The sequence below is a fragment of the Sodiomyces alcalophilus genome, assembly GCF_042370955.1.
Source record: "Sodiomyces alcalophilus JCM 7366 unplaced genomic scaffold ACRALscaffold_9, whole genome shotgun sequence".
Taxonomy (NCBI): domain Eukaryota; kingdom Fungi; phylum Ascomycota; class Sordariomycetes; order Glomerellales; family Plectosphaerellaceae; genus Sodiomyces; species Sodiomyces alcalophilus.
The window spans coordinates 315,995-342,525 of NW_027263540.1; the positions used below are offsets into that span (position 1 = coordinate 315,995).

Here is a 26,531-nt window from a genome sequence, read left to right on the forward strand (position 1 = left end):
CCGGGGGGGGGGGGGGGGGGGGGGGGGGTAATATCACGGGTTAACCCCTTAAAAGTATAGTTCCGGCACTAGGCCGGAACCGCTAATCAGCACGCAGATCCGATACTCGGACCTTACGCTACCCTTACCGCGGATTTATATAAACCTAGTAAATCCTGTACTTCTCTATAGACCTTTTCCTTTCCTTTCCTTAATTCTAGCTAATATAATTATTCGGCCTTACTTAGTGCGATTAACCTATAACCAGCCGCTTATACCTATAGAGATTTCTCCTTTTCCTCCTTTTCTCCTTAGCTTTAGATAATTGAATTATATGGCCTTACTTAGTGAACTTTTGATGAATTGGGCTACGAGTAGTAGGCTGTACGCGCGGAAGAGAGCAAAATCAAGCAAATAGCTGTTGAATTCGTAGATCCGTAGGATTACTGCTTGTTACGCAAAACGCGTAGTTTTTTTTTTGTGTAAAGGACTGACTTCTGGGATTTCTTCCTGGATCCGGGGCTGGCAAAAGACCCTGAAAGATTGGGTGGCGACTGTTACGTTAACAGCCTACGCGACGGTTATCACGCCACGTTATTCGCTTAAGTAATAACCAAGATATCGTATTTACGATATCTCGTATATTTATATTATTATTATTATGATTATTACTTATTATAAGTATAATATCAACACCCCCCCGTAAGCTGACTCTTATATAATAAGTGCAGCTTAGTCAGATTATAGTTATAGTTATGTTATAGCGCAGTAATCCTAGTCTATCTAAGACTAGAATACATAAAGGAAAAATTTAAAAAACCCTCTTCTTTTTAATTCAAGGGAAAATTCAAAAACCCTTGTTATTATTATAGTATATTATCTAAAGGAAAGTTCAGAAAGACCTTTGATATCTAGGAAAACCCGGAGGTAAAAAACCTAGTTGTATCCCCTTATAAAGAACTAAGAATACCAAGTATTAAAACCTAGTATTTTAATTCTTTAATATTATTATAAGGCGGCAAATCATACTCAGGCAACGTATCGTCCTTATAACCTAGGTTCATATAACCGCAAAGAGTATTATAAGTCTCTTTTGCTAAACCTTTAGTCATTATATCAGCTATATTAAATTTCGTATTTATGTATACGATTTTTATTTTATTACTTAATAGCTATTGCCTATAGTAGTGATACTGCCTGTCGATATGCTTTACCCGTTTATGCAATTCAGGGTTTTCGGCGAGCTTCTTTACACTCTCACTATCTATTAAGATAGTAGGAATCTCGAGAGTATTATTATTATTATTATTATTATTATTGTTTTTATTATTATTTTTATTATTATTTTTATTATTATTTTTATTATTATTTTTATTATTATTATTATTGCCTCTTATATTAGAATCTAGACCTAGATTCTATAGTATATCTTTATATAGATTATAAAGATAGATTCCTTCTTTAGAAGCTTCTATAAGAGCTATATATTCGGCCTCTATTATTAATAAAGCAATGACTTTTTGTTTAGTTAAGGTCTAACTAACGGGGTTATTTACTCCCACACAGTAAATATATCCTAAAGTCGAGGTTCTATCCTCGATTATGTCTGAAAAGCTGGTATCAGACTAACCGTAAATACTAAGGTCTTCTTTATTATAGTTATATAAAAGACCGATATTAGGATATGTATTTATATAAGCCCAGATTCGATTTAACGTAGTAAAGTGGTCTTATAAGGGATTACTTATATAGCGAGAATACTAGTTAGCTGCGTAAGTTATATCTGGTCTTAAATGCAAGGCTAGATATAATAAAGCCCCGATTTCCTATTGGTATTTATTTATATTATTAGTTAATGCTTGTTTAGGATTTGGTACTAGGACCTTCTTGTGTATATAAGGGGTGTTAACCCTTTTTAGACTTCGTTTATTATACCTTTTAAGTATCTTATTAGTATAAGGCAACTAACTTATAGAAAGAGTCTTATTATCTTTATTTATATTTATTATATAGCCTAGAAAGGTATTTATTTTACCCAAGTCTTTGAGTATAATATCTTTAGACATCTCCTTAAAGGAATAGTCTAAAGTGTCTTTAGAAGGGCTTAGAGCCACTATATCGTTAACGTGGCATAAAAGAATAGCTCGTTCTTCCATTCTTTTAATTTTATTATATTTATAAAAGATAAAATGTCCGTTATTATATTCAGAGACCCGGTAACCTAGCTTAGATTATATCTTAACCAGGTAATTATACCAGAGTCTAGGACTTTGTTTTAACCCGTACAAAGCTTTATTAAGCTTACAGAGTGTTATATAATTATTATTATTATTTTTATTATTTTCTAAGCTATCTTCTTTCTCGAAGCCTGTAGGTTATATAGCGTATATCAGGGTATCTATATCAGCATAAACGAACGCGTTTTTAAAATCGGAGCTGAAAAACTTAAGAAGAGGCCTGAATAGGCTTAAAAAGAAGAGCTTCGTCGAGCTTAAAAAGAGGGCAGAAACGAAGAGCTATTTAGAGGTCTAAAAAGCAGTAGTTATATTTGCTACTATATAAGATTAGCAGCAGCCTAGTAGAAGTTACGTAAGGGGACTAGTTAATTATAAGACACTATTAGCTACTTAATCTCCTATAGGGTTAAGTGGAGGTAGTTATTAGTAGAGGCTTTCCTATATAAATACGATCCGTTTAAGGCACCCTTACTTATATAACTTCTATTTATCCTAATAAACATTTCCCTGCGTCCTTACCGACGTTTTCCTGCTTCCGACTTTAGGAGCAAAGGTCCGTCCGATATAGTTGCCCTGCGCCCGGCAGATTGATAACCCAGATCCGATATCCTGTGGAAGCTTACAACGGCCGCATATCACGTGACAATGTGACTAACCGTCTCGAAGCCTTGGCTCGGCGCTAGCTATATTCTTCTTAAATCATTCCCATCACGCGGACATCGAAAGACCTCTCACCGTTCAAGGCTAGCCTTCCGCATCGACTGGCTTCACAACGCCCCTCCTTCCGCTACTCAACCCGTGGTAGAAAAAGTTAATTCTCTTCTATTTTCCCTTTTTCTTGTCCTTGTTCCCCTGCGTTCTCTAGCAGCTACCAACCCACAATGTCTGGAGGCAGAAACCCCATGGAGGAAGCTTACGAGCGGCTCCGTGGCGTGGCTCGCCAGTCTCGACGACATGGTGGTAACATGCCTGGAGGCCGAGGTGTAGGGATAGGAGTCGCTGGCCTCGTTTTTGTTGCAGGTTCGGCTTTCTTCGCTCAGAACGCACTATTCAACGTCGACGGTGGTCACAGAGCTATCAAGTATCGAAGACTTAGCGGGGTTGGGAAGGACATTTACAGCGAAGGTGAGTGGCAACACGTTTCTCGCGTAGAGAGGTCCACCTACACGAGGTGGCTGACAGTACTTATAACCAGGAACTCACCTCATGCTGCCGTGGCTCGAGACCCCAGTCGTATACGATGTCCGTGCAAAGCCTCGAAGTGTCGCGTCCCTAACTGGCACCAAGGACCTTCAGATGGTCAACATCACGTGTCGTGTCTTGTCACGTCCAGAAGTCAACGCCTTGCCTCAGATCTACAGGACCCTTGGAACGGATTATGATGAGAGGGTCTTGCCGTCTATCGTCAATGAGGTCTTGAAGAGTGTCGTGGCTCAATTCAATGCCAGTCAGCTCATCACGCAGAGAGAAATGGTAGCGAAGCTTGTCCGCGAAAATCTGTCACGGAGAGCCGCTCGCTTTAACGTCCTCTTGGACGATGTGTCTCTAACCGTACGCTTGATTGGAAATGGCCCAAGATAGTCCTCCCTCATTCACTCGTGGTACACTGGCTGATATATTCCCATTTGCGTTCTTTTAGCACCTTGCCTTCTCCCCCGAATTCACGGCGGCTGTGGAAGCCAAACAAGTCGCCCAGCAAGAAGCTCAACGCGCAGCTTTCATTGTGGACAAAGCTCGGCAAGAGAAACAGGCCATGGTCGTCAAAGCTCAGGGTGAAGCAAGGTCAGCTGAGCTCATTGGCGAAGCGATCAAGAAAAACAAAGCATATGTTGAGCTTAAAAAGATTGAGAATGCTAGGGCCATTGCTCAGCAGATGCATGAATCGGGTGCAAAGAACAGACTACTTCTGGATGCGGAGGGTCTTGGCCTGAACGTCTTCGAGAACGCCGAAAAGAAGTAGCGAGGGGTATATATATATATATTCTTTACCGAACGCAAGTATCAACGCAAAATCTCCACTATATAATCTAATAGGGTAGTATATTATTAAGCACTTCATGATTCCCCGAAATAAACGGTATAGATATAATCTATATATTACTTATAAGTCTAAGTGAGTCCTATTATACTATAGTGTATAACGAAAAGTAATAAGTAGGCGATATAGATCTAAATACTATTACTAGAACCTTATTTTAACCCTTGAAATATAAATATAAATAACTTTACGAATACTATTTCTAAATTTTCGACGATGATAGATTTATAAAGGGGAATAACTGTATAAAAGGAATACCTAGTTATATCTTTTTACTACTTTATATACTACCCCCTAGCTATAATATAAGCCTTAACCCTCCGCGATATTAACTTACTTAAAGCCTATAAAAGCTCCTTTTTAAGATCGTTTTATACCTTTACTACGGTCTAGTAAGGTAACTCGTATAAGAGTATCGTAGAGCCTATCTTCGCTAGAGTAGGATTCTATAAATAGATCTTCTCTTTTAGTATTTTATATACGTTTCTAATAGGATTAAGATTAGACGACTATAGCAGCTAATCTTAGATAATAATATCTTTCTCTAGACTATATAGTAGTAACTAATTTTAAATAAGATATACGTTATTTATAGCCGTATTATCTTTAACGAATATACTACTCGGTTCGTATACTATAAGAAGCGTATTATTAATCGTGCGCCTTAATCACGGCTGCTGTATATAAGCAGTTAGTCACGAGTTGTTTATAAGGTAATGCCGAATAATTAACTTATCTAAAGCTAAGGAGAAAAGAAGGAAAAGGGGAAATCCCTATAGGTACGCGCGACCTGAATATAATATCGTGGCAACTAACTAGGCTTATAATATAATTAGTGAGAAGATCTGTTGCTTTACTGGATTATATATACGGGATTAACCTATAATACTACTCTCCTCCTCCCTTAGTAAGTCGTTAGTCCTCGGTGTAGTTCGATAAGGCCTTATTATTATAGGCGACCTTTATTAATTAAATAACGATCCTAAAGTAATATTTTTCCTTTTAAGATAATGCTTTATAGGGTCGCTTATTTATTAAAGGACGTTCCAGGCAAGCTTCTTTATAGCCGAGTAATTAGTCAATATTTACTTATAAATAGCCCTACTATATATAGATATATATCAGTTCCGCGCGGTCGTTTCTTTTATAAAAGGTTCCTTATAATATACCTTGTTTATCGGCGTAACTTATATATAAAGATAATATTCTTTCGCTATCCCCTTTATAATCTTATTTTCCCCTCCTTCTCTTTAATAATATCTGCTATTAGCTCTACTATGTTTTTTCATTGCCCTTAAGCACTCTTATATTATTCTATTATTCCAACCTTTTATTACTATTAATAAAAGTTATATAAATTTCTAGGATTATCTCCGGCCCCTCAGGTAAGCCTCTGTTACTTTTTACGCTCCTAAGGTAATTATAGCTAACCTATAGACGATAATAAGCGGCTATTAATACTGATAATGATAATAATACCAGTAAGGAGGTATCTACTCTCGCCCTAGCTAGTAAGGGATTACCGCCCTAGCCTTAGCTATAAGCCGCTGTACCTAGCGAGCCCGAGTCATTAAGGCTAATGGTAAGCATGCCGTGGGCGATGCTTCTATAGTAGTTAAGAGCCTGATAAAGCGCACTTATATAATATAATATCCTCCTAGAGGGGACCACGAGGCTTTCTGCTATACTTGTATAAAAATGTTACCTTCTAATTATGATAGACGGCGCTACCGTTATTAGTTGGGACACGGGGTAAGGTTAGCTAACCATGAATACTATAGCTATATAAAGGGTAGTTATAAATACCTTCTACCCCTGCCTACAATAGCTAGTCTAGTGGCTATATTCTTGGAGGTAGCGAAGGAGGTTAACGATAAGCCCTTTTATAGTCCTAATGTAATTAAGGCACTTGCGGGGACTTATACAGCTTTCTAAAAGGTATTATAGTTCCATAAAGAGACTCCTAGTGCTTTATATCGGTATAGACCCATTACTATATCCCTTAACTTAGGACGCTGCGAGCCTAGCTTGTTAGTTTAAATAGCTGCCTCCCTAACTTAAAGGGGCTTGTTTATTATAACAGGCATATTTATATTTATGACGGCGGCTCCTTCTATTATTGCATCTACTCCTAGCATAATAATTACCTCTACGGAGGTAAAAGCCGCATGCTGGTTTAACCAGTTTATATAGGAGTGAAACTTGGTATAGGCGTTATAGATAGTCAAGTTATAGCTATTAAGGCCGTAGTAGTAAAAGAGGATAGGTAGGCCGAGGTTTTATTAGATATATCGTCTTTTTATAATAAGACAATTATATAGCCGACGGTATAAAATTAGACCGATAGCCCAGCACAGACCACTAATCCAAACCTATCTTATTATATACACTAAGGGATATAGTTTAATTACTGAAGTTAAAGGCCTAGTTTAAAATCAGCTGTTACTTAATAAAAATGTAATAATCACTCTACAATTCCAAGCTATTAAGTCTTTTGTATTATATATTTTCCTTAACTCACGTATACGAACTTTTCCTTTATTATAATTCTTTAACTTCTAGATCTTTCAGGTAGTTAGGCTAAAGATACCACTCAGAAGGACTCGGGGAACGAGTATCCCCCTACGGGAAGCTAGTAAAGCAGACGCCGGGCAGGAGGCACTTATTACACCTAAATTAATTATAACGGTGCTCGAGTAGGGACGGGATAAGAACAAGTGGTCTATACATATACCGAGCATACTTAACCCTAAAGATAATAGTTTATAGATTAATCGGCGGTCCGCCGCCGATATATTCTTAATAGAAAAGATATTAATTATAATATTTTTATAGTATCTCTAATAATAAGGCAAGTTTAATCGCGTAACTATAAAGAAAATGATAACTAATCAGCACCCCGGGGCGATTAGAAAAATCCGCCGGTATATAATTATACACTAATTAAGGAGTTATTTATAGTTATAAAAATCAAGAATTAGCTACTAGCGATTAAGTCTAGGACCTAGTTTAGGCCTAAAGCCCCGGTACTATAGAAAATCGAATAGGCTGTAATAAAGCTTAGATATGCCCTTTAGATATCATAAATATATTATATAAAGAATATTACTAAATCAAATTAGGACGATGTTATAGCCTTTATTCGGTAAGAGTATCTATCTCGAGGTATATAATACTATTATTATTGTAAAGATTTCCGTAACTTATAAATAACAGGCAATATAACACTAATAAAGCTAGTCAAACTATAGCATAGCCTATATAGGGTATTGGGCTAGGAGATAAACGGAAGCAATTAGCACGTCTATGACTATTTTAGTTAGTTACCTTTATATGCTAAGGATAAAATACGGGAGCAGAGAACTAAGCTGGATAAGGCCGTAATATTAACTTAAGAGGTTAAGATGTTTTAGCATATAACTCTTATTCTTCCAATAAGAGTATTATTACCGCACTAGCTAGACTAGGCTAGGGGGGAAGGTATTTATACCCCTCTTTAAGGGGCTATAGTATTTAGAGTTAGCTAACCTCGCCCTGGGTCCTAACTAGTCGTGGTAGCGCTGTCTATACTAGCCGGAGGCTAATGTTTGATATAAATAAAGCAGAAGACCTTATAGTCCCTATTAAATGGAAGCTTTATTCGATAAGCGTTCTTTATAAGACTCTCAACCACTATAGAAGCATTATCCATCGAACGCTTAGCCTTAGCCTTAGCATGTGGCTAGCTAGATACGATAGTCCTTAGCCGAGGCTTGGACGGTAATCCCCTTCCTAGCCGGGGCGGGAGTAAAATATACACTAACTGTATATACCTCTGGCTAGCCAGTACTATAAGACCTATAAGAGGATTTAAGTAAGGGCAACCTTAGGGTGCAGTAAAGAATATATTAATAGGTGTAATAAGACGATCGCAGAGCCGTCGGCATATAGTCGGACCGATGGCCGCGGACAGACCAACGATCGAAACCTATCTCTATGCGTGCATTAAGGGATATAGTTTAATCCCTAAAGCTAAAGTCTTGGTTTAAAGTCAGCGCTTATTCAACGAATATATTACGATTACTTTACGATATTAAGTTATTAGGCCTGTTCTATGATATCTTTTCTTTAACTAAAGTCCACGGACTTTTCTTTTATTATAATTCTTTCACTTCTATACCTTTAAGGTAGTTAGGCGAAAGATACCACCGAGAAAGACTTACGGAATCAGCGTTCCCCGGGGGGAGCTAGCGAAGCGGATACCGGGTAGGAGGCGCCTATTAAATCTAAATTAATAATAACAGCGCACGAGTGAGGACTAGATAATAATAAAAACAAGGGGTTAATAGATACGCCCGCTACGCTTAGTCCTAAAGATAACAGTTTATCGGTCGATCGGCGATATATCGCTAGCCCCTTAATATTAACGTAAAAGGTATTAATCGCGATATTCTCGTAACACCTCTAATAATAAAACGAAATTAATCGCGCGATTCTAAAGAAGCTTACTAAATAACCGGCGTCCCGGTATATTTATAGACAACCGCCGGTATATAATTATGAGCTAATTAAAGAGTTATTTATGGTTACGGAAATCGACGATTAGCTAGTAGTAATTACGTCCAGGAACTAGTTTAGGCGTAGTACCCCGGTACTATAATAGATCGAATAGGCTTTAACGAAGCTTAAATATAACTTCTAGATATCTTAGAGGTATTATACTAAGAAGAGTATTAACCCGAATTAGAATAACTTTATAACCTTCATTTAGCGAGACCACCTATCCCGACATATATATCGGTACTATTACTATAAAGACCTATAGAAACTATAAATAACCGGCGATATAATACCAATAAAGCTATTCGAATAGTAGGATTACCTATCTGGATTATTAGGCTAGGAGATAAGCGGATATAAAGACCGTGCTTACGATTATTCTAGTCCGTTACCGTTATATATAAAGATAGGATACGGGAGCGAATAACCAAACTAAATAAGGCTATAACGCTAGCATAAGAGGTATAACTATTTTAGAATATAAGTCCTATTAAGAAGGCGAGTAGTAAGCGATCGGATACTGGTTATAAAAGGACCCTATGAAACTTCTAGTATTCGGACGGTCGCTCTAATCGCGGGACCACCTCGGCGACGGGTTAGTATACGCCCGCTAACCTAAATAAGACCACGGACCCGTTACAGGGGGCGCCCCTAACGAGTTAAAAGGCCTCGAGCTCGGGCCTAGAGCGTCTATAAGCGTAGCCTAGTACGCGCGCCTTTATAGGCGAGTATTATAGCTACGGTAAAAAGGGTCACCGTTCTAAGAACTACTATAATAATAAGGAATAGCGGAAAATAGATAACGGGGTAGCGAAGAATTATGCCCGCGTTAATAATATATACGCCGTATATAATAACCTTAATAATAATATTCGAGTTAGGGAACACTATATATTAGGAAATAAGTTAGTATTAATAGGGGGGCCGAACCTATACCCGATAACCGGCTAGCGATTGCTATAGGCGAGGTAGGGAGATCTATAGCGATTATAATCCGCTATAGGAAGGAGATTAAGTTTAGTATTAATTTAGATAGCTTTATAGAAGTAGATATAAGCGGCTAGTTATAGGTTAATTACACTAAGTAAGACCGAATAATTATATTAGCTAGAATTAAGGAAAGGAAAGGAAAAGGTCTATAAAGAGGTGCAGGATTTACTAGGTTTATACGAATCTACGGTAAGGGTAGCGCGAGGTCCGAGCGTCGGACCTATATACTAATTAGCGGTTCCGGCCTTATACCGGAACTATACTTTTAAGGGGTTAACCCGTGATATTACCCCCCTCCCCCCCCCCCCGGGGCTATAATAACTAAGTACCGAATCCGTTATTTGCCTAAACGCGTCGCGAGGGAGTCGTGTATCCTCCCTTATATCGGGTATATTCGAGTCGCGTATCGTTCGCGGCGACTTCGCTCCCTAGTCGCTAGCGTTCCGTGTTACGCCAAGCACTTACTCTTTATATTAAAAACACCCGGTTACTCCTTCTTCTTTATTCGTAAACTATTATAATAAGTAGCTTTATAGGCTTTTATTATATTCCGTAGTTCGATATTATAGTATAAGCGTAGCTTCGCCCGGCTTTTTATTTATAGTTGGTTCTTTTTCTATAAGCCTATAACGTCGTTTTTAGTAGTAAGCTCTATCGTTCGTTCCGTGCTAGGAGCTATATCGTTCCTCGCTAACTCGCGGCGTAGTTACTCTATACTTAAAGCTTTTTATTAATTTTATAAATCTCGCCCTTTTACTATTCTATTAACTGTTATAAGTCTCCCGATAAGTCCTCGCGCTAATCTAGTTAGGTTATAGCTAATAGGGTGCGTTTAGATATCTATACCCGGCTATAGCGCCCGCCACGCCTTTTAGGGCACCGTTAAAGAATAGCCGGCCGCTAGCGATATCGCGTCCCCCCCCCCCCCCCCCCCGGCCTCTAATAATAAGGTACGCGGTTAATCGGTTAAAAGCGTGGCTAAGGAGGCCCTTACCGCTATAGCGAATACTAGTAAGCGTCCGGCTAAAAAGGAGGTTTGTGATACGGCCTAATACTTTACCGCGAGGATCCTGCTAACTCTCCGGTAGGCCGCGACACCTTCTAAGCGTTAACGTGGCCTAGCTTACTCCCCCGGCCACCCTTGCGAAGCCTTCTATCGCCTCTACGCCGATTATATAGCCGGTATTAAACAGAAATTTAACTAGATATACTATAATTAATCCGGGCCTAGCGCGGCCTGTAGTAATCCTAAATCCTTTGAATATACCGTGGGATCCTACCCGTACCGCCCTATATGTGTTTTATGATTTATAGGTAAGGTTATTACGACTAACCTTCTTAGCTCCCCGCCACCGCGATCCTATTTATTAAGCCCCTGGTCGACGCGGGTCTCCGCTATAAAGTGGTGGCCCTCCGCCGCGAGGTTTACTCGTAGAGCATAGCGATAACGCGCCTCCTAGAGGGTATCCTCGCCGCCCTCTAAGGAGGTAGCGGTCCTACTACGGGTAGCAGTAATAATAATAGCTAGGAGGGTCTAGACGGTAATACCGCTAATTAAAGTCCTTTACGGAGGCACTATCTACCTCCTTAGAAACCGGTAAGGGGGCTAGTAAATTCCCCCCCTTAAATGAACTTACGACTATAGGTTATACTCCCCTTATACTAGGGTCTCTTCGTCTTCGCGTATTCCTCGTAACGTAATCTTATAAAGGCCTATTATTCTTATCCGCAGGGCCCTATTCCGCTTTAAAATCGTCTAGTGCTTGAGTATTCTATACGGTATCTAGCGGTTCCTAAGTAGGTTCTACGTATCCCGCCTATCGTATAAATACCTCGCGCTATACGCCGCGACCTCGCTATTTATTCTACACGTATAGGATGCTTTTTACCTTATACTCTTTATTACTATAAAGGGCGTCCCTAATCGGTTCGGGTTAGGGATTAGTCACGACCTACCTAAGGAGGGGGTCGCGGCTAGCTCGCTTTAAGATATTAATATAGAAATAAGGATATATCCCTGAGGGTATATTTAATTCGATAACGTAGGAGTTAATTACTTTTATTACCCTATACTTTTAGTATAACTAACTTAGCTTCTTCGAAGGTCTAGGCGTAGAGTAATTAGCTATAGATAGCTAGGCGAGGTCTCCTACTTCGAAGAGCTCTGCTAGGAGTCGCCGTCTATTCGCGGTTTCCTTATCCTAAAGTAACTTCGAAGCTATACCTACTTACGCGAATTCCACGGCCCTTTATAAGCGACTTAGTAGGTCGTAGGCGGCGGCTTCCTTCGGGTATACAGGTAAGGGGTCGTGGATTTATATAGGATTAACGTAAAACCCGTGTTCTAGGAAAAAGGGACTTAGCTAAGTCGTCGAGCTCTTCCTGCTAGTAAGCGATAACTACGCGGTGGGTAGTAGGCGACCTTAATTATTCTAGGAATAGTATATAAAGGCTTAGAGGTAGGCCTGGATATCTTAGTTTAGCCTTTTAGGCCCCTTATCGGTTTAGGGGTAGTAGGCTATACTAAGTCGCTACTTAATCCTTATAAGCTTATAGACGTATCGCTAGAACCTCCTGGTCTAGTTCGAGCCTTAGTCGCTAACGACTAATAGGGGTATACTATAGAATCTAAAATAGTAAGTTAAGAAGTATTCTATGCAGGCTTCTGCTTTTATTATTTCTATAGCTTTTAATATTACTAACTTTATTAGCTAGTCCGTGATTACCTATAGAAAACGCGCCCTACTCTTACCGGTAAGTGACAGGTCCGTTATAAAGTCTATCGCGAGGTAGCTATGGATTCGCTTTAGTATAGGTAATGGTTTTAATAGTCCGCGCTTCGCGTTCCGCTATTAGTTACCTCCGTTATAAGGGTTATAGTTATAAACAAACTTCCGTATATCCTTATTTATACCGGGCTAAAAGAACTATCGCGCTATTATAGCGATTATATTCTCCTTACTCGGGTAACCGCCGATAATAGAGTCGTGGATCGCTTCTACTAAGCGCCTTCTTAGTGGCGAGTCTTTTTTGGAGCTCGGAACCTAGAGATAATCCCGGAAGGTTACGTATCCTACGGGATTAAAAGAGTATTCCGTGATCTATAGGCGTAGTCTCAGGGACGGGCCGAAGCTACGAGCTCTTATAGTAATCGCGGCGAGGACCCCTTAGTATTAAGGGTTAATCACTATAGGTTCGTCCTAAAGTCGTTAAAGATCTTTGTTTACTTTAAATATGTGCTTAACGGATATTATCCTTTATATTATCGGCTTAGGGGTCGTTTTAGAGATCGCGGAGTTAGGTATTAATTAAATTACCTGCCCCTATTCCTGGTTATCTAAGCTATCCTTTAGGGCGTCCTATGAATAATAGGAGAGCGTATCCGCCGCGAAGTTCTTAGTACCTCGCTGGTACTCTAGTATAAAGTTAAACTAGGCTAATTAGCTAGCCTAACGGCTTTGCCTTTTAGTAAAGGACTATTTAGTAATAAAGTACTTAAAAGCCCTATAGTCTAATAGTATCGTGAATTATTCGTAGCTAGTTAGTTCTGCCTTCTAGGCGAGTATATAGCTTATAATCGCTAATATCTCCTTATTATAAATAAGGTAGTTTTATTTTACCGGGGTAAGCTTATACAAGTAATATACGACTATATAGCGATATCCCTATTTATCTACCTAGGATAGAATACTACTTAACGTATAACCTAAATAGTCGGTCCCTAATATAGTCTTACGATCCGGGTTCTATAATTATAGAACGGGTCCTATCTAGAAAAGTCGTTTTAGCTCCTTAAAATCGGTATCTTCCTCGGCCCCTTACCTAAAAAGCTAATCCTTTTTTATTAGTGCCGAGAGGCGGGCTATAATACCTATAAACTCGTAGATAAATATCCGGTAGTAGTTCGCGAATCCTAAGAAACTTCGTACCCCCTTTACCCAGGTAGGGGCCTCCTAGTCGCAGATAGCCTTTAACTTCTCGGGGTTATAAAACACTCCTTTATCCACCATAACGATAAAGCCTAGGTATTTTACTATTATCACGCTAAACTCATACTTAGCTAGGTCTAGGTTTAGGCCGGTATCTATATACCTATATAGCACTAGCCAGACCTTTATTTTATAGTCCTTATAAGATCTATTAGAGTCGATTAGGATATCGTTAATATATATAGTAATAAAGTCGTCGAGGAACTCCTATAGCGTTTAGTTAATATAGCGTTAGAAGGTAGCGGGTACGCCGCTTAGTCTAAAAGGGTATACTAGCTACTTAAAGAGACCGAAGCGCGTCTTAAAGGCTGTTTTGCCTTTATATCCGGGAGCTATACGGATCTTATAGAAGGCAGCGACTATATCGAGCTTTATTAAACACTTAGCGCTAGCTAGGTTACGTAGGGTCTTAGTGATTAGGGGGAGGGGGTAATAATCTTACTAGGTGATTGCGTTTAAGGCTTTATAGTTATAATAAAAGCGTAACCCGCCCCCTGGCTTTTTTATAAACAGGACCGGCGCGGCCGCCGCTAAGCTACTAGCTTATATAAATCCCTTATCTATTAGGTTATTAAGCGTCTTCTGGAGCACTAGTAGCTCTCCCCTTAATATACCGTTAAGGGGCCCTTATAGCAGGGTCGGCTTAAGTCTATTAGGACCTCGCTTTAGGGTGATTTCGTGGTTAACGCCTACTTAGTAAGGGGGTAAGCGTTAGCCTTATCGGGTATAAAGAGGTCGCCGAACTCTCATAGTATATTTATAGGGATATAGTCCCGAGGGTCTACTAGTTCCTTCTTATAAAGGGCCATATCGATATCCTATATATTAACGGCACGGATTAAGGCGTTAAACTCGTCTCTTTCTTTTCCCTTTAACCCCCTTCTTATCCGTTATATTATAGCCGTAAATACCTTTCCTAAGACTAGCCTAGCCTCGCGGATAGCTTATATATTAGCTAGTTCTTCCTTGCCTACTAGTTATAAGTTAATATCGGCGACTCTATAGTATAGCCTACGATTCTTTATATACTATATAATATCGTTATATTCTAGCCACGGCCTCCCTAAGAATATATCCTGATTTAGTCCTTTTACTATATAGGCGAAGACTCGTTATATATAGCCGCTAATCTTTAGCTTAAACGCGCCGATCCTAGCGCTAATAGCCGACTTAGATATATCTAAGAATCCTTATAATAATCGTTTCCTTTTATGGACTAATAGTAAGTAAAGTCTTTAGGTAAAGCGTTTATTTATAATAGCGTAGTTTATAAGCCGTATCTATAAGAGTATATATATATCCTTTATTTACTCGTGTTAATATTAAGGCTAAGTCGCCGCTAGCTAGGTATTTAAACGCCTCCTACTCTTACTATAGGGCGGCTATTAGCTTTAACACCCGTTTTTATATTAGAGCTATTCTTTTTCTGACTCCTTATTATCCGAACTATCTAAGCTTATAGCGATATCGCTATCCCCGGCCTAAGCCTTTATTACGCGGGCGCCCTTAGCTTTTAAGCCCCTATCCCGAGACTTATAGTTTATACGGATATATCCCTTTTTCCTATACCCCTAGCACTCCCGGTTATTATACGGTCGGTCTATAGTTATATCGGGCCGGACCTAATTAATCCCTCCTATTAGAATAACTTTATTAGCGTCGGTCTCTTAGCTCCGGGTTCGGTTTAGTAAGTAAGTATTCTAGCTAGTTAGGCGCAGGCCTTTGAGCTTTTAGGTAATATTTTGGACCTTAGTAACCTAGCTTAGATAATTATAAGGTAACTTTATAGTAATTAGGGCGCTATATAGCTTCTAGCTTAAGGCTCCCTTAAGGAAGGTGATCTTCGCTAAGTCTACCTACTCGCTACTACCTGCTTAGGCGATGTGTTTCTTGACTTTCGGTAGGAAAAACGTAAAGGTTTATTCCTTACGCTATCTAAAGGAATATAGCGTGAAGGCCGCGTAAGGCTATTTATTCTAGTCCTTATATATACGGTCTAGGTACGTAAGGAATAACTCTAGGTCGCGGGTACCTCCTGGCCCCCTAGCGGCGTAAAAGGCTAATACCACTTACTAAGCACTCCCCTTTAGGTATAAGTTAATATACTACTATATTTTAGCTTCGTTATTAAATAAGTATTTATTTAGTAATAGCTTATTACGTATCTATTATAACTAGGTAGTATACTTTATTCGCTTTTTACTAAACTTCGCGGAGTATAGTAGAGGCTTAGTATATAGCGGATATAGTTCCTAACGTGTTTCCTATAAGACTTCGATTTAGGGAGGGGGAGTAGAGGTCGCTAGGCTAGGAGGACCCGCTACCGACTCCGCGGGTATATTCGTAGGGGCTCCCTTTAAGGGAGGCGCGAGGTTAAGAGTAAGTTACTTCGGGGCCTAGGCGTTCGCGAGACTATTCGTAAGTTATTAAAGCAGCTCTTATTATTAAGCTATCTATTCTTATAAGGGACCGAGCGTCTTATTAATAGCTTTAATAATCCTTCTATCTATCCACTTAGCTAGCTTAGCGGGGTTCGTGGGACCGCCGCCGCCTAATAGCGCGTTTATATCTAAGTCTATACTAATATAGCGCGTGGGGTTTACTAAATTCTAGCTATATAAGCGGCTAGTTATAGGTTAATCGCACTAATTAAGGCCGAATAATTATATTAGCTAGAATTAAGGAAAGAAAAGGAAAAGGTCTATAAAGAGGTGCAGAATTTACTAGGTTTATACGAATCTATGGTAAGGGCAGCGCGAGGTCCGAGCGTCGGACCTACGTGCTAATTAGCGGTTCCGGCCTTATGCTGGAACTATACTTTTAAGGGGTTAACCCGTGATAGTAGATGTTATTAGCCCGGCATTAATAGAATGCCTAGGGTTAAAACCGCTCTTAGAGGTTAAGACTCTAAAGATTAAACGTTTCGATAATAGCTAGGCGTGGGTCCACAGAGCATATAGCCTAACGATTTATCTACTAGATATAGATAGACGGCTACGCCTATTACAAAGGGTCTTCTTATACACGCATCGACCTAAGGGTACCGGATAATTATTGCTCTTAAACGATAGTATATATTAAGAAGATATTATAATTAATATAGCTTACTAAATATTCGTTTATAGGCCGATTTTAATTATAGACCCTAACCTATAGGCTCGCTAGATCCTTAAGAAATAACTAAAGGCATATATTATATATATCGCTACTATTACTATTATTATACCGGGTAGACCAGATATAACTATTCTATCTATAATTCATGATAAAATAGTAATATACGGACTAATCGTCGAACTGCCACCGGAAATCGCTAACTACTAGGATATACTTTTGGAATAGGCCGTAAAGAAGCTGCCCTTAATAAAGGACGCTGAATACACGATTAACTTATAAGACGGGAAGGAACCGCTATTCGTGCTATTATATCCCTTATCTCGAGCTTAGCTAGAGGAGCTAAAAAAGTATATCGCTAAAAGGATAATAAGCGGTTATATCTAATAGTTAATAAGCTCCGTAGGCTTACCGGTGCTATTTATGTCTAAAAAGGATAATAGCCTATAACTTTAGAGACCCGTTATTCCGACTGTAGTTCGGTTATAGACTCATAAATTCCCTGTTTCGGAATACTATTTTCCACATATAAATATAATGTACGTATTCGTACTTCGTATAATCATTACAATCATAGACCACTATCACGCTGTTTCTAAGCTTTTCACGTAGGAGCTAATTTAACGCCTTAAGTTAATTGAAGGCAGTAGCAGATATGATCCTAATGACTCGCATTAAGGACTATCGCTCTATATTATAGTTAAATACCATTAATTAAGGCCACGTTACGGAATCCAGCTCCCTATCTATCCGTTACTCGTATATCTAACTACTATTGCTGTTGCTGTTGTAATTGACAGATAGATCGTAGTATCGATAGCTCCACTGCCTCCTCTGTCTCCTCTGCCTCCACGGCCATGCCCACGGCCATGGCCACGCCCACGCCTACGCCCACGCCCACCGCTACGGTTATCACGACCGCCGTGTTATTATGGTTATTGCTGCTGCTGCTGCTGCTGCTGCTAGGGAAACCTCGCCGCCACTTCTTCTTACCGAGCCGCCGCCCGTTATTCCTCTAGTTCCTATTTGGAGGGCTCACGAGCGCGAGTCCGTTATGCCTGCTATAGATTACTCCCCCGTGGGATTAACGTAAACCGGGATATCTTCAGGCGCAATACAAGGCCGACCAGATCCTCGAATTCTTCGTAGCCTAAGGCAAAGAAGATAGGCGGTAGGAGCCCTATCGCGGCGTTAATTAATCGATTAATGGATTAACGAATTAACGGGTTGAGAGGGTTAAAGATTCATTGATTGATTAATAGATTGAGGGATTGGATTATGATTAAAATGAACGATCGAATAGGAAGGGGGTGGGTAGAAAGTAGAAATGTGTGTTTAATTAGCTATAGATATTGGTCTATAACCGAACTATAGTCGGAATAACCAAGTGGTATAGTCGGAATAACGGGTCTTTAACTTTATATTAATTACTAGGGCTTAAACACTATAATAATTTAGAACAGGTACCCTTTACTCCTACTCGGCGAGCTATTAGATAGGCTTACCAGGGTAAAGTACTTTTAGAAGGTGGATATCCGAGATACCTATTATAAGATCCGTATTAAAAAGGGAGACCGCTAAATACTCCGGCTACCCTCTAGGTGTATATTCACCAAGTGCTTCTTAGTCTACCAAATATATACTATATTACTGACATAAATAACATTCTTATATATTCTATAATAAAGAAATAGTATATAAAGAACCTAAAGAAGGTTTTGGATTGGCTTTATAGGGCCTAGCTATACGCGAAACTACTAAAGTACGAGTTCTATTATAACCGAGTAGATTTTCTAGAGTTTAGTAACCTGCGAGGGTATTATAATAAATCCGGAACGCGTGTATATAATCGCCGAGTAGCTAGCGCCCGAGTCGTTACGTGATATCTAAGTCTTCTTCAGTTTTACTAATTTCTATAAACGATTTATTAAGGGGTGCTCGAGAATTATAATGCTATTAACTATATTCTTAAAAGGCAGTTAAGCGGGTAAGAAGAAGGGATTGTTTAAGTTCCCCAGGAGCGCTAAGCGGGCGTTTAAGTAGTTAAAGGTTGCCCCTGCGGTAAGTGACTATTTTCCGGTACTAGAACCCGGTGCTAGATATAAGGGCTAAGATAGACGCCTCAAATAAGGTTTTTGCCAGAATTCTAAGTCAGAAATATAAAACATGATAGTAAGTAGTCGCTTATTCCTTATAAACGCTTTCCGAAATGCAGTAACGATAGGGTATAGGGTAATAGGAGCTACTAGCTATAATAAAGAGTCTTAAGTATTAGCGCTATTATCTTAAAGGTATAGGATAAGCCTTTACGGCACTAACAGACTATTAGACGCTTAAAAGTATACTACACCCGCCGGCGCCGGACCTTCGCGGGAGGCTTACTATATGGGTATACTAATAACCGTTATTCGACTTTAAGGTTTAATACCGCCCGGGTAAGATAAACCCAGTAAGTAGCCTATTAAGATAGCCGGAGTAAATAATGAATAAAACGCTATATAATAATATACTCCCAATATTATTATATATATTATAACTAATAAGCGACCTCCCCATAAGTATTGGTGTATAAATCGCGAGTATCCACCTTACCCTAGTAAATAATACGGTAAAGATTATATGTATTTAAGCTGCTTAGGTAACGCTATCTAAATATAGGCCCAGAAAATATAACCGGGTATAAAGTCTATAGGAGGGGGCCCTACCTAGCTTAAGAGATAAGGATGGAAAAGGTCTATAGCCCCTAGGTCCTACCGATAATACCCGGCGTTTTATTATTCTTACTATTACCTGCTCCCGAATATAAGACGCGGGGGGTAGGGCGATTACGTAGCGGAGGGTCGCCGATAAGATATAGCTAATATCTAAGGCTGAGGCTAGGGTTACTATAATACCAGATTAGTATATTCTATATATTATCGCTAGAGAGCTAGCCAGGAAGAAAACGGCAAGGTTAGCATATTATTAGTAAGGGACTAGAGGATCTGGTTAGAGGGCTATAGACTATTAATCCGGATTATATATCCTTAAGTAAAGATATTTACTAAGGAACCAGAAAAGAAGCGGGGCACTCTCTTAAAGAAAAGGATATATTGGTATTCAAAAGACGGTTACCACTACCTATATAGGGCTCGCGAAGGGCGGAGGTCCTATAATAGCACTATAATAACTCTAGGGCGGGGTATATAGGAGTAAATAAGACGCTTCAGCTCATTTCCCGAAAGTCCCACTATATAAACTTAGCGGCAGACATTCACGGTTATATCGCTATATATTCGGCGTATTAAGGGGCCTAAGTGCCGTGATATAAACCGTATAGTTAGCTATAGACCCTACGTTTACCTATATATCCGTTTTAAGAAATTAGTATAGATTTTATTACGGGTCTACCGCCGAGAAAAGAGGCTAACGGGTAAATATATAACGTTATCCTACTAATTATTAACCGGTATGTAAAGTACGCTTTATATATTCCTATACGGAAGGACCTAATAGCACCCTAGTTAGCGGCGGTCCTATATAAGGAGATTGAGTACTAATTTAATAGCCTAGAGGGTATAATAATAAACCGAGATAAGCTATTTACTAATTATTTTTAGATAGAGTTTTACCACGAGTAGGCAAATACTTAGCGACTATCTATTATATACTACCTATAAACGAATAGTAAGACGGAATAAATATAATAGTACCTCATTAAGTACCTACTAATAATCGCCGGTAATACGATAATATAATAGTCTATTTAGTTAGTAAAAGCAGAGTTCGCCTATAATAATAATAAGTACTGCTTACTTAGTATCTCGTTATATAAAGCGTTATACGGATACCACCCACGTATGATAGAGTATATTCGCCCTAGGGGTAATACCCGGGTACAGGGGGTTTAAGAATATAATAAAAGGCTAGCGGAGGTTTAGTGAGAGGTCCGCGACTACTAGGCGTATATCACGGAGTACTAGGCTACGTATTATAATAAACGCTACTAGCCGTAATAGCACAAAGTAAGCGATATTATTAGACTATCTAGAAAGAACTTCCGATTCTAGTAAGGGTTAAAGTTAGCACTATAATATATTCGGGTATAGGTTAGTAAAAGAATCGGCGACTAGGGGTATAGGGCTCGCCTTCCTATATAGTATATAAGGATATACTATATATTCCCGGTATTCTTATTAGAACCGTGGAAGGACCGAGTAGCCACGGAGGTATCGGTAACGGATCTCCCGCTTTTAAAGAAGGAGTAAGAGAAATATAAGGTAGAAGATATCGTTAATTATAAGGAAGAATAAGGTTAGACGTTCTGTTTTATAAAGTAGGCGGGTTAGCTAGTAAAGTATAATATCTAGGAACTAGAGGACTACCTAGAAAACACTTTAAGGATTCGGAGAAGATACTAAAAGTATAAAAAAGATATATATAAAGGAAGGCGGTTATAAGATAGTATAAGGTACTAAACGTTATTGGATAGCTAAATAAGAACTTAATTCGTAGGTTATAATAATCTTTTTCCTTAATAATAAGTAAATAAAATAGGGTTAAGCCTTAACTAATCCTAAAATTATAAACTATTAGAGTAAAGTTTAATTCCATTTTAGGCGATTATCGCCGGCGAAGACCTAATAAAGAAAAGGTCTAGTGCAAAAGGCAAAAAAGTCGGTCTTATTACTAGAGGAAACGCCGGATACTCGGCGGTTATCAGGCTAGAAAGGGCTAGGCAGGGTATTATCGATATTATTATTAATAACCGTTGATATAGAGGCTGTGGCTGAGCGGCGGATAGCGTAAACACGATAGCGGAGAGGTTTATCCTTGTTACTAAAGGGATTAGTCTAAGGACTAGGGGGTATATAGCTATTATTAGCCGCCCTAGCTTAGTTACTAATAGCCGATAAGGCGGCGGTAGTTCGACGCTAAGCGGACGGTGGGGAGTATGATAAGCCGTAGGACGGGGTATAGCAGTGGCCTTATATAACAAAAGGAAAGTTCGTAGACTTTAGTTAAGGAAACGATATCATAGACAAGTCTCAATAGCTTAGTATCGCAGAGTGATCGCAGTATATTCGTTAACTAAGCACTAACTTTAAACTAAGACTTTAACTTAAGGGATTAAACTAATCCCTTAACGCAGATACAGAGATAGGTTCGGATCGGTGGTCCGTGCATAGCTATCAGTCCGACTATATACTAATAGGTCTACGATTATCTTATTACACTAACCCTCCCATAACGAGTCTAGTCCCGTAGACTCGTATTATCGTAAAGAGCTAGCCGCCTTTAATTACGCGTTCATCGTGATTAATTATCTCTATCTAGTTCCGTTTCCGTGCAAGCCCTTATTAAAAACCCGTAGGAAAAACGAGTAGCCGCTCCTTTACTATTCGTCGGCGTTCTATCGCCGACTATATACCTCGTGATCTATCCGTATATTACTATAGAAACTCCGCGATGCTTGTTGTTATTACCTATGGTTATCTAACCTTTCGCGAATATTATGCCTAGCCTTAGGTAACCGTTTAGCGACGAGTATATAGTTCCTTCGCGTAATTCTCCTTATAGCTCTCGATCTTCCTTCTATAACGATCTTCTATTATTATAATCGCCGATTACTCGGCGACACTTTACTATTTTTATTCTATTAATTATGCATTTCCCGCTGTCCGCTCGCTATTAGTATATCGGATATTGTCCTATAGGTAGTTATCGCTATAAGTAAGCGATTATTTAATAAGGCTTAAGGTTCGTTTAGCCTTATCGCCGACGAGGCGCCTTACTGGCGTTATATTACTCGTCTAGGTAGCTATATCGAGGTTAAATACCTTAATAAATCCACTAGTCGTATAGGCGCTAGTCGTTATATCATCCATGCTGGTGACCAGTAATAATACACCGCCGTATATTCGACGATCTTTTAGCGTTTCCTTATTTTTATACTAATTTCTTTTTATTAGATTCCGGAGTTTTTAATAGGCGAAGCCTAGCTGCTTTATAATTATAGTAAGCGTATACTGGATAAAAACAATGACTTAACGCCGATCTAGTATTAACGCGACCACGCACGTATCTTTATTACCTATAAGTGGTTCTAGGCAGTTATTCCGTATAGCGACTGTGAGCTTCCCGTTAAAGCTATAAGTTTCAATTTCCGCTAAGTATTCGGCAACCTTATACTAATTATTAGTAGAATCAGTAGCTTCTCTTGGATAAGGTTACCTCTTTATACTCGGTTATAATATTAGAAATTATATACCGCCTTAGCCGCGTTACCGATAATAATGCTACGGTCCTTTTAGACTAGATCCGTCTGCCTTATAAGGACGACTTATATAATATTATATCCCTTCGACGCTACCTTGCCGACCTATATACTATATATCGCTGCCTCTATCCTAATAAGAATAATTAGGAAGGCATTAAGGCCTTCCTAGCCCTGCCTGGTCTCGCCGCTCTATTAGCGGCTATCGATAAGCCTTACCGCCTATTACTCGGTTATTATTTCACTAGCCGTATAGCGACTCCTTATCGCTATTATACGCCCCGTGCTAGTCTCTCTGTTAGCTAGCTTCCTGCTATTAAGCTGGCGCCGAAGTCCCCTTACGCCCCTTGTCGATATACCCCCGCCGCCTTATCCGCCGCTAATAATAACGATAAGGAGGAAGCGGTCCCTGGACCCTTCCGTCCTAACTATCGCCGCCGTTTCTCCGGTCCCACCTTAGGCGCAGAGACTAACTTCTATAGTTTTAACAATTAATTCCGGCTTTGTCCGCTAAGCGTTCCCTGGTATTAATCGCCTATAATAGCGTTAAACTTTATACTAGTAGTTTAGGATTTTAGGCCTAGTCGGGGCTTAACCCCGTTTATCAAGTCACTATAAGAAAATGGTTACTATAACCTATAATTAAGTTCTTATTTCTTATATCCGACAACTCTTCGGCGCCTTATATTATCTCGTAATCGTCTTACTTTGTATATATATGTCTTTTATACTTTTAGTACCTCCTCTAGATCCCTAGTGCGTTTTCTAGGTGGTCCTCTAATTCCTAGGTATTATATTCTACCGGCTAACGCGCCTATTATATAAGGTAAAACGTTTTCCCTTAATCATCCTTATAACTAACAATATCTTCTACCTCCTATTTATCTTACTCCTCCTCTAGAAGCGCGAGATCTTTCGCGAATAGCTCTACGGCTACTCGGTTCTTCCACAGTTCTAATAAGGGCACCGCGAATATATCGTATATCCTTACATACTATATAGGAAGGCCAACCCTATATACCTACTCTCTAATCCTCTTAGTTACCGATAGCCGAATATATCGTGGTGCTAGCTTCGACCCTTACCGGCATCGGAAATTCTTCGTGAATAGTCTTATAATATCACCTACCTTATACTATTACGGGTAATAGCGCTTATTATAATACTAAGCCTAATATTAATATTATACTTATACTAAGTAATAATAATTATGATAATAAGTATAATATCTAAGTTAAAATAAATAGTATATAGTGATAGCTATCTAACTAGACGTCTACTTTATAACTAGCTTAACATATACTATAATACTATACGTATTATACGTGTATATATACTTAGCTTATAATATATCTTATGTAAATATACTAGGTATCGTAAATACGATATCTTAGTTAATATTTAAGCTAATAACGTGGCGTGATAACCGTACCGTGTTGCAAACAGCCTACAAGTTAATTGCGTATAATAAGCGGTCGATCTCTTGATTCATTTGACTCTGTGGAAATCTCTGATCGTAGTGCTAAAATCCTGCCCTTGTTCCTGCGGCAGGTCCAACCCACTTTCGGGCCCGGAACAACCCGTTCCGACCCTGCCTTGGGCCAGCCTGTGCGACATCCCGTAGGCTATTGACGTAACAGTCGCCACCCAATCTTTCAGGGTCTTTTGCTAGCCCCGGATCCAGGAAGAAATCCTAAATATCAGCTCTACACACACAATATTAATATTATTATACGCAGCTTTAAGCTCGCGCAATAAGCAGGAATCCTACGGATCTACGAATTTAATAGCTATTTACTTAATCTTCCCCTCTTCCGCGCGTATAGCCTACTACTTACAGCCTAATTTATTAAAAGGTTATAAACCCGGGTTAGCAAGAAAGGAAATCTACTCTTTTCTACCCTTTTATTCTACTTAAAATACTAAAAAGACTCCCGCCTTTTGAGGCTATGTAAAAATATTAAAAAGACTCCTACTAGCCTTTTAAGGCTATTCCTTTATCCTCCCCCGGTCGTAGATGCTTGTCTCCGACCGTACGAAATTCCTTTGTCTCCCGAACATAGCTAATCGAATCAAACCGTTTATACTAATACCACGGTTTAAAGCGCTTTATTCTTCCTAATAGGGTTACTAAGCGCTATACTAAGCTCTTTCTAACCGTGAAGAACTATATAATGGGAATAAGACTCTTTCTGATAATCGGATATACTATGCCTTTATTTTACGAAGGGCGTTTTAAAAAAGAAGAAAAATAACGAATACGTGGATTAAATATAAAGGCTTTTATAACTACTCTACGAATAATACCTATTACAATTACGCTACTTAACCTACCGCGCTGCCTATAATAACAGGATATCGTAGTATAGTATATATGCTTTTAGTTAAAAGTCCGCCTATATAAATCCTATTATTCGCTTAGTACGAGTATCGCTTTTCTTCGTGCAGCGAGATCTATAAATAGCTTTACCGTTTAGACCCACTTTTAGACCCACTTTTCCAAGCTAGGCTAATCAGAATCAGACTCTTAGATTAGTATTCTTTATTTCTATCCTTTATCGATAATATAATAAAGAAAAAGGAATAAACAAAACCGAATAAAAACAATAAAAAATAAATCGTTAAATAACTTAGTTAATTCTAACCTCAATAAATACGAAAAAATATCGTTTTATGACTTAATAATGGCTTAATAAGAGACTAGCAAAGAGATGTTAGTCCGGAAGCTCCAGGGCAGTATAGACTATTAAAACTAGACTATAGGAATATACGCTTACTTTGCTTATAAAGGAACATACATAAAAGACGTTATGAAGTCGTTTCTAGTAAATCCTTTTATAAAGCAGAAGGAGGAGTCTCTAAAGGCAGCTAAAGATAGACTCTCCGCTCTTTTAGACGGTCCCTTGACCCAGGTTTACGGAATAAACAAAGCTTTTAAAGTATAGAATAAACTAAAGGATTTATATGAAATAAAGGGATTCTAGGCCGGTTATATCGTCCTAACTTCTTTTTTTTAACTTTCGCCTTTAGAATTCCCTAATCTTAAAGCGTATTTATATAAAATATAAGAGAGACTGCCTCCTTTAAATCAAAGAGGTATATCCTGTTCTAATGAGATAGTCTTTACCTGGATTCTTAATAGTCTCGATACGAGGAACGAATCCATAGTAGGGTAAATAACTTAAGCTCTCCGTTATAACATTACTAATTATATACTTGATAAATTAATAGCGGAATTAATAGACGCTTTAATAAAGGTCGAATACCCGTCGAATACCATCCTTATATAAGGTTTACATCAGAGAAAAATACAAGAAAACCTTGGAAGAAAACTAAGGCTCTATTCCATAAGAACTATAATAAGCCTGGCTATACGCTAACTAACTACT

The 26,531-nt window shown here is 38.9% G+C and overlaps 2 protein-coding genes across 2 annotated transcripts; both read left to right on the forward strand.

The window, feature by feature from the left end:
* The first annotated feature begins 2,769 nt into the window (after positions 1 to 2,769).
* Positions 2,770 to 4,386, forward strand: ACRALDRAFT_1063534 (uncharacterized protein). The gene is made up of 3 exons (XM_071016811.1): positions 2,770 to 3,341; positions 3,412 to 3,767; positions 3,856 to 4,386. The coding sequence occupies exons 1-3, from the start codon at positions 3,098 to 3,100 to the stop codon at positions 4,174 to 4,176; spliced, it is 921 nt and encodes a 306-aa protein (XP_070871296.1). The 5' UTR covers positions 2,770 to 3,097; the 3' UTR covers positions 4,177 to 4,386.
* Positions 4,387 to 8,192: 3,806 nt separating this feature from the next.
* Positions 8,193 to 18,040, forward strand: ACRALDRAFT_2022933 (uncharacterized protein; the record flags this gene model as incomplete). Its single annotated transcript, XM_071020115.1, has 4 exons — positions 8,193 to 8,233; positions 17,698 to 17,809; positions 17,853 to 17,933; positions 17,996 to 18,040. The coding sequence occupies 4 exons, from the start codon at positions 8,193 to 8,195 to the stop codon at positions 18,038 to 18,040; spliced, it is 279 nt and encodes a 92-aa protein (XP_070871297.1).
* Between the last annotated feature and the right edge of the window lie 8,491 nt (positions 18,041 to 26,531).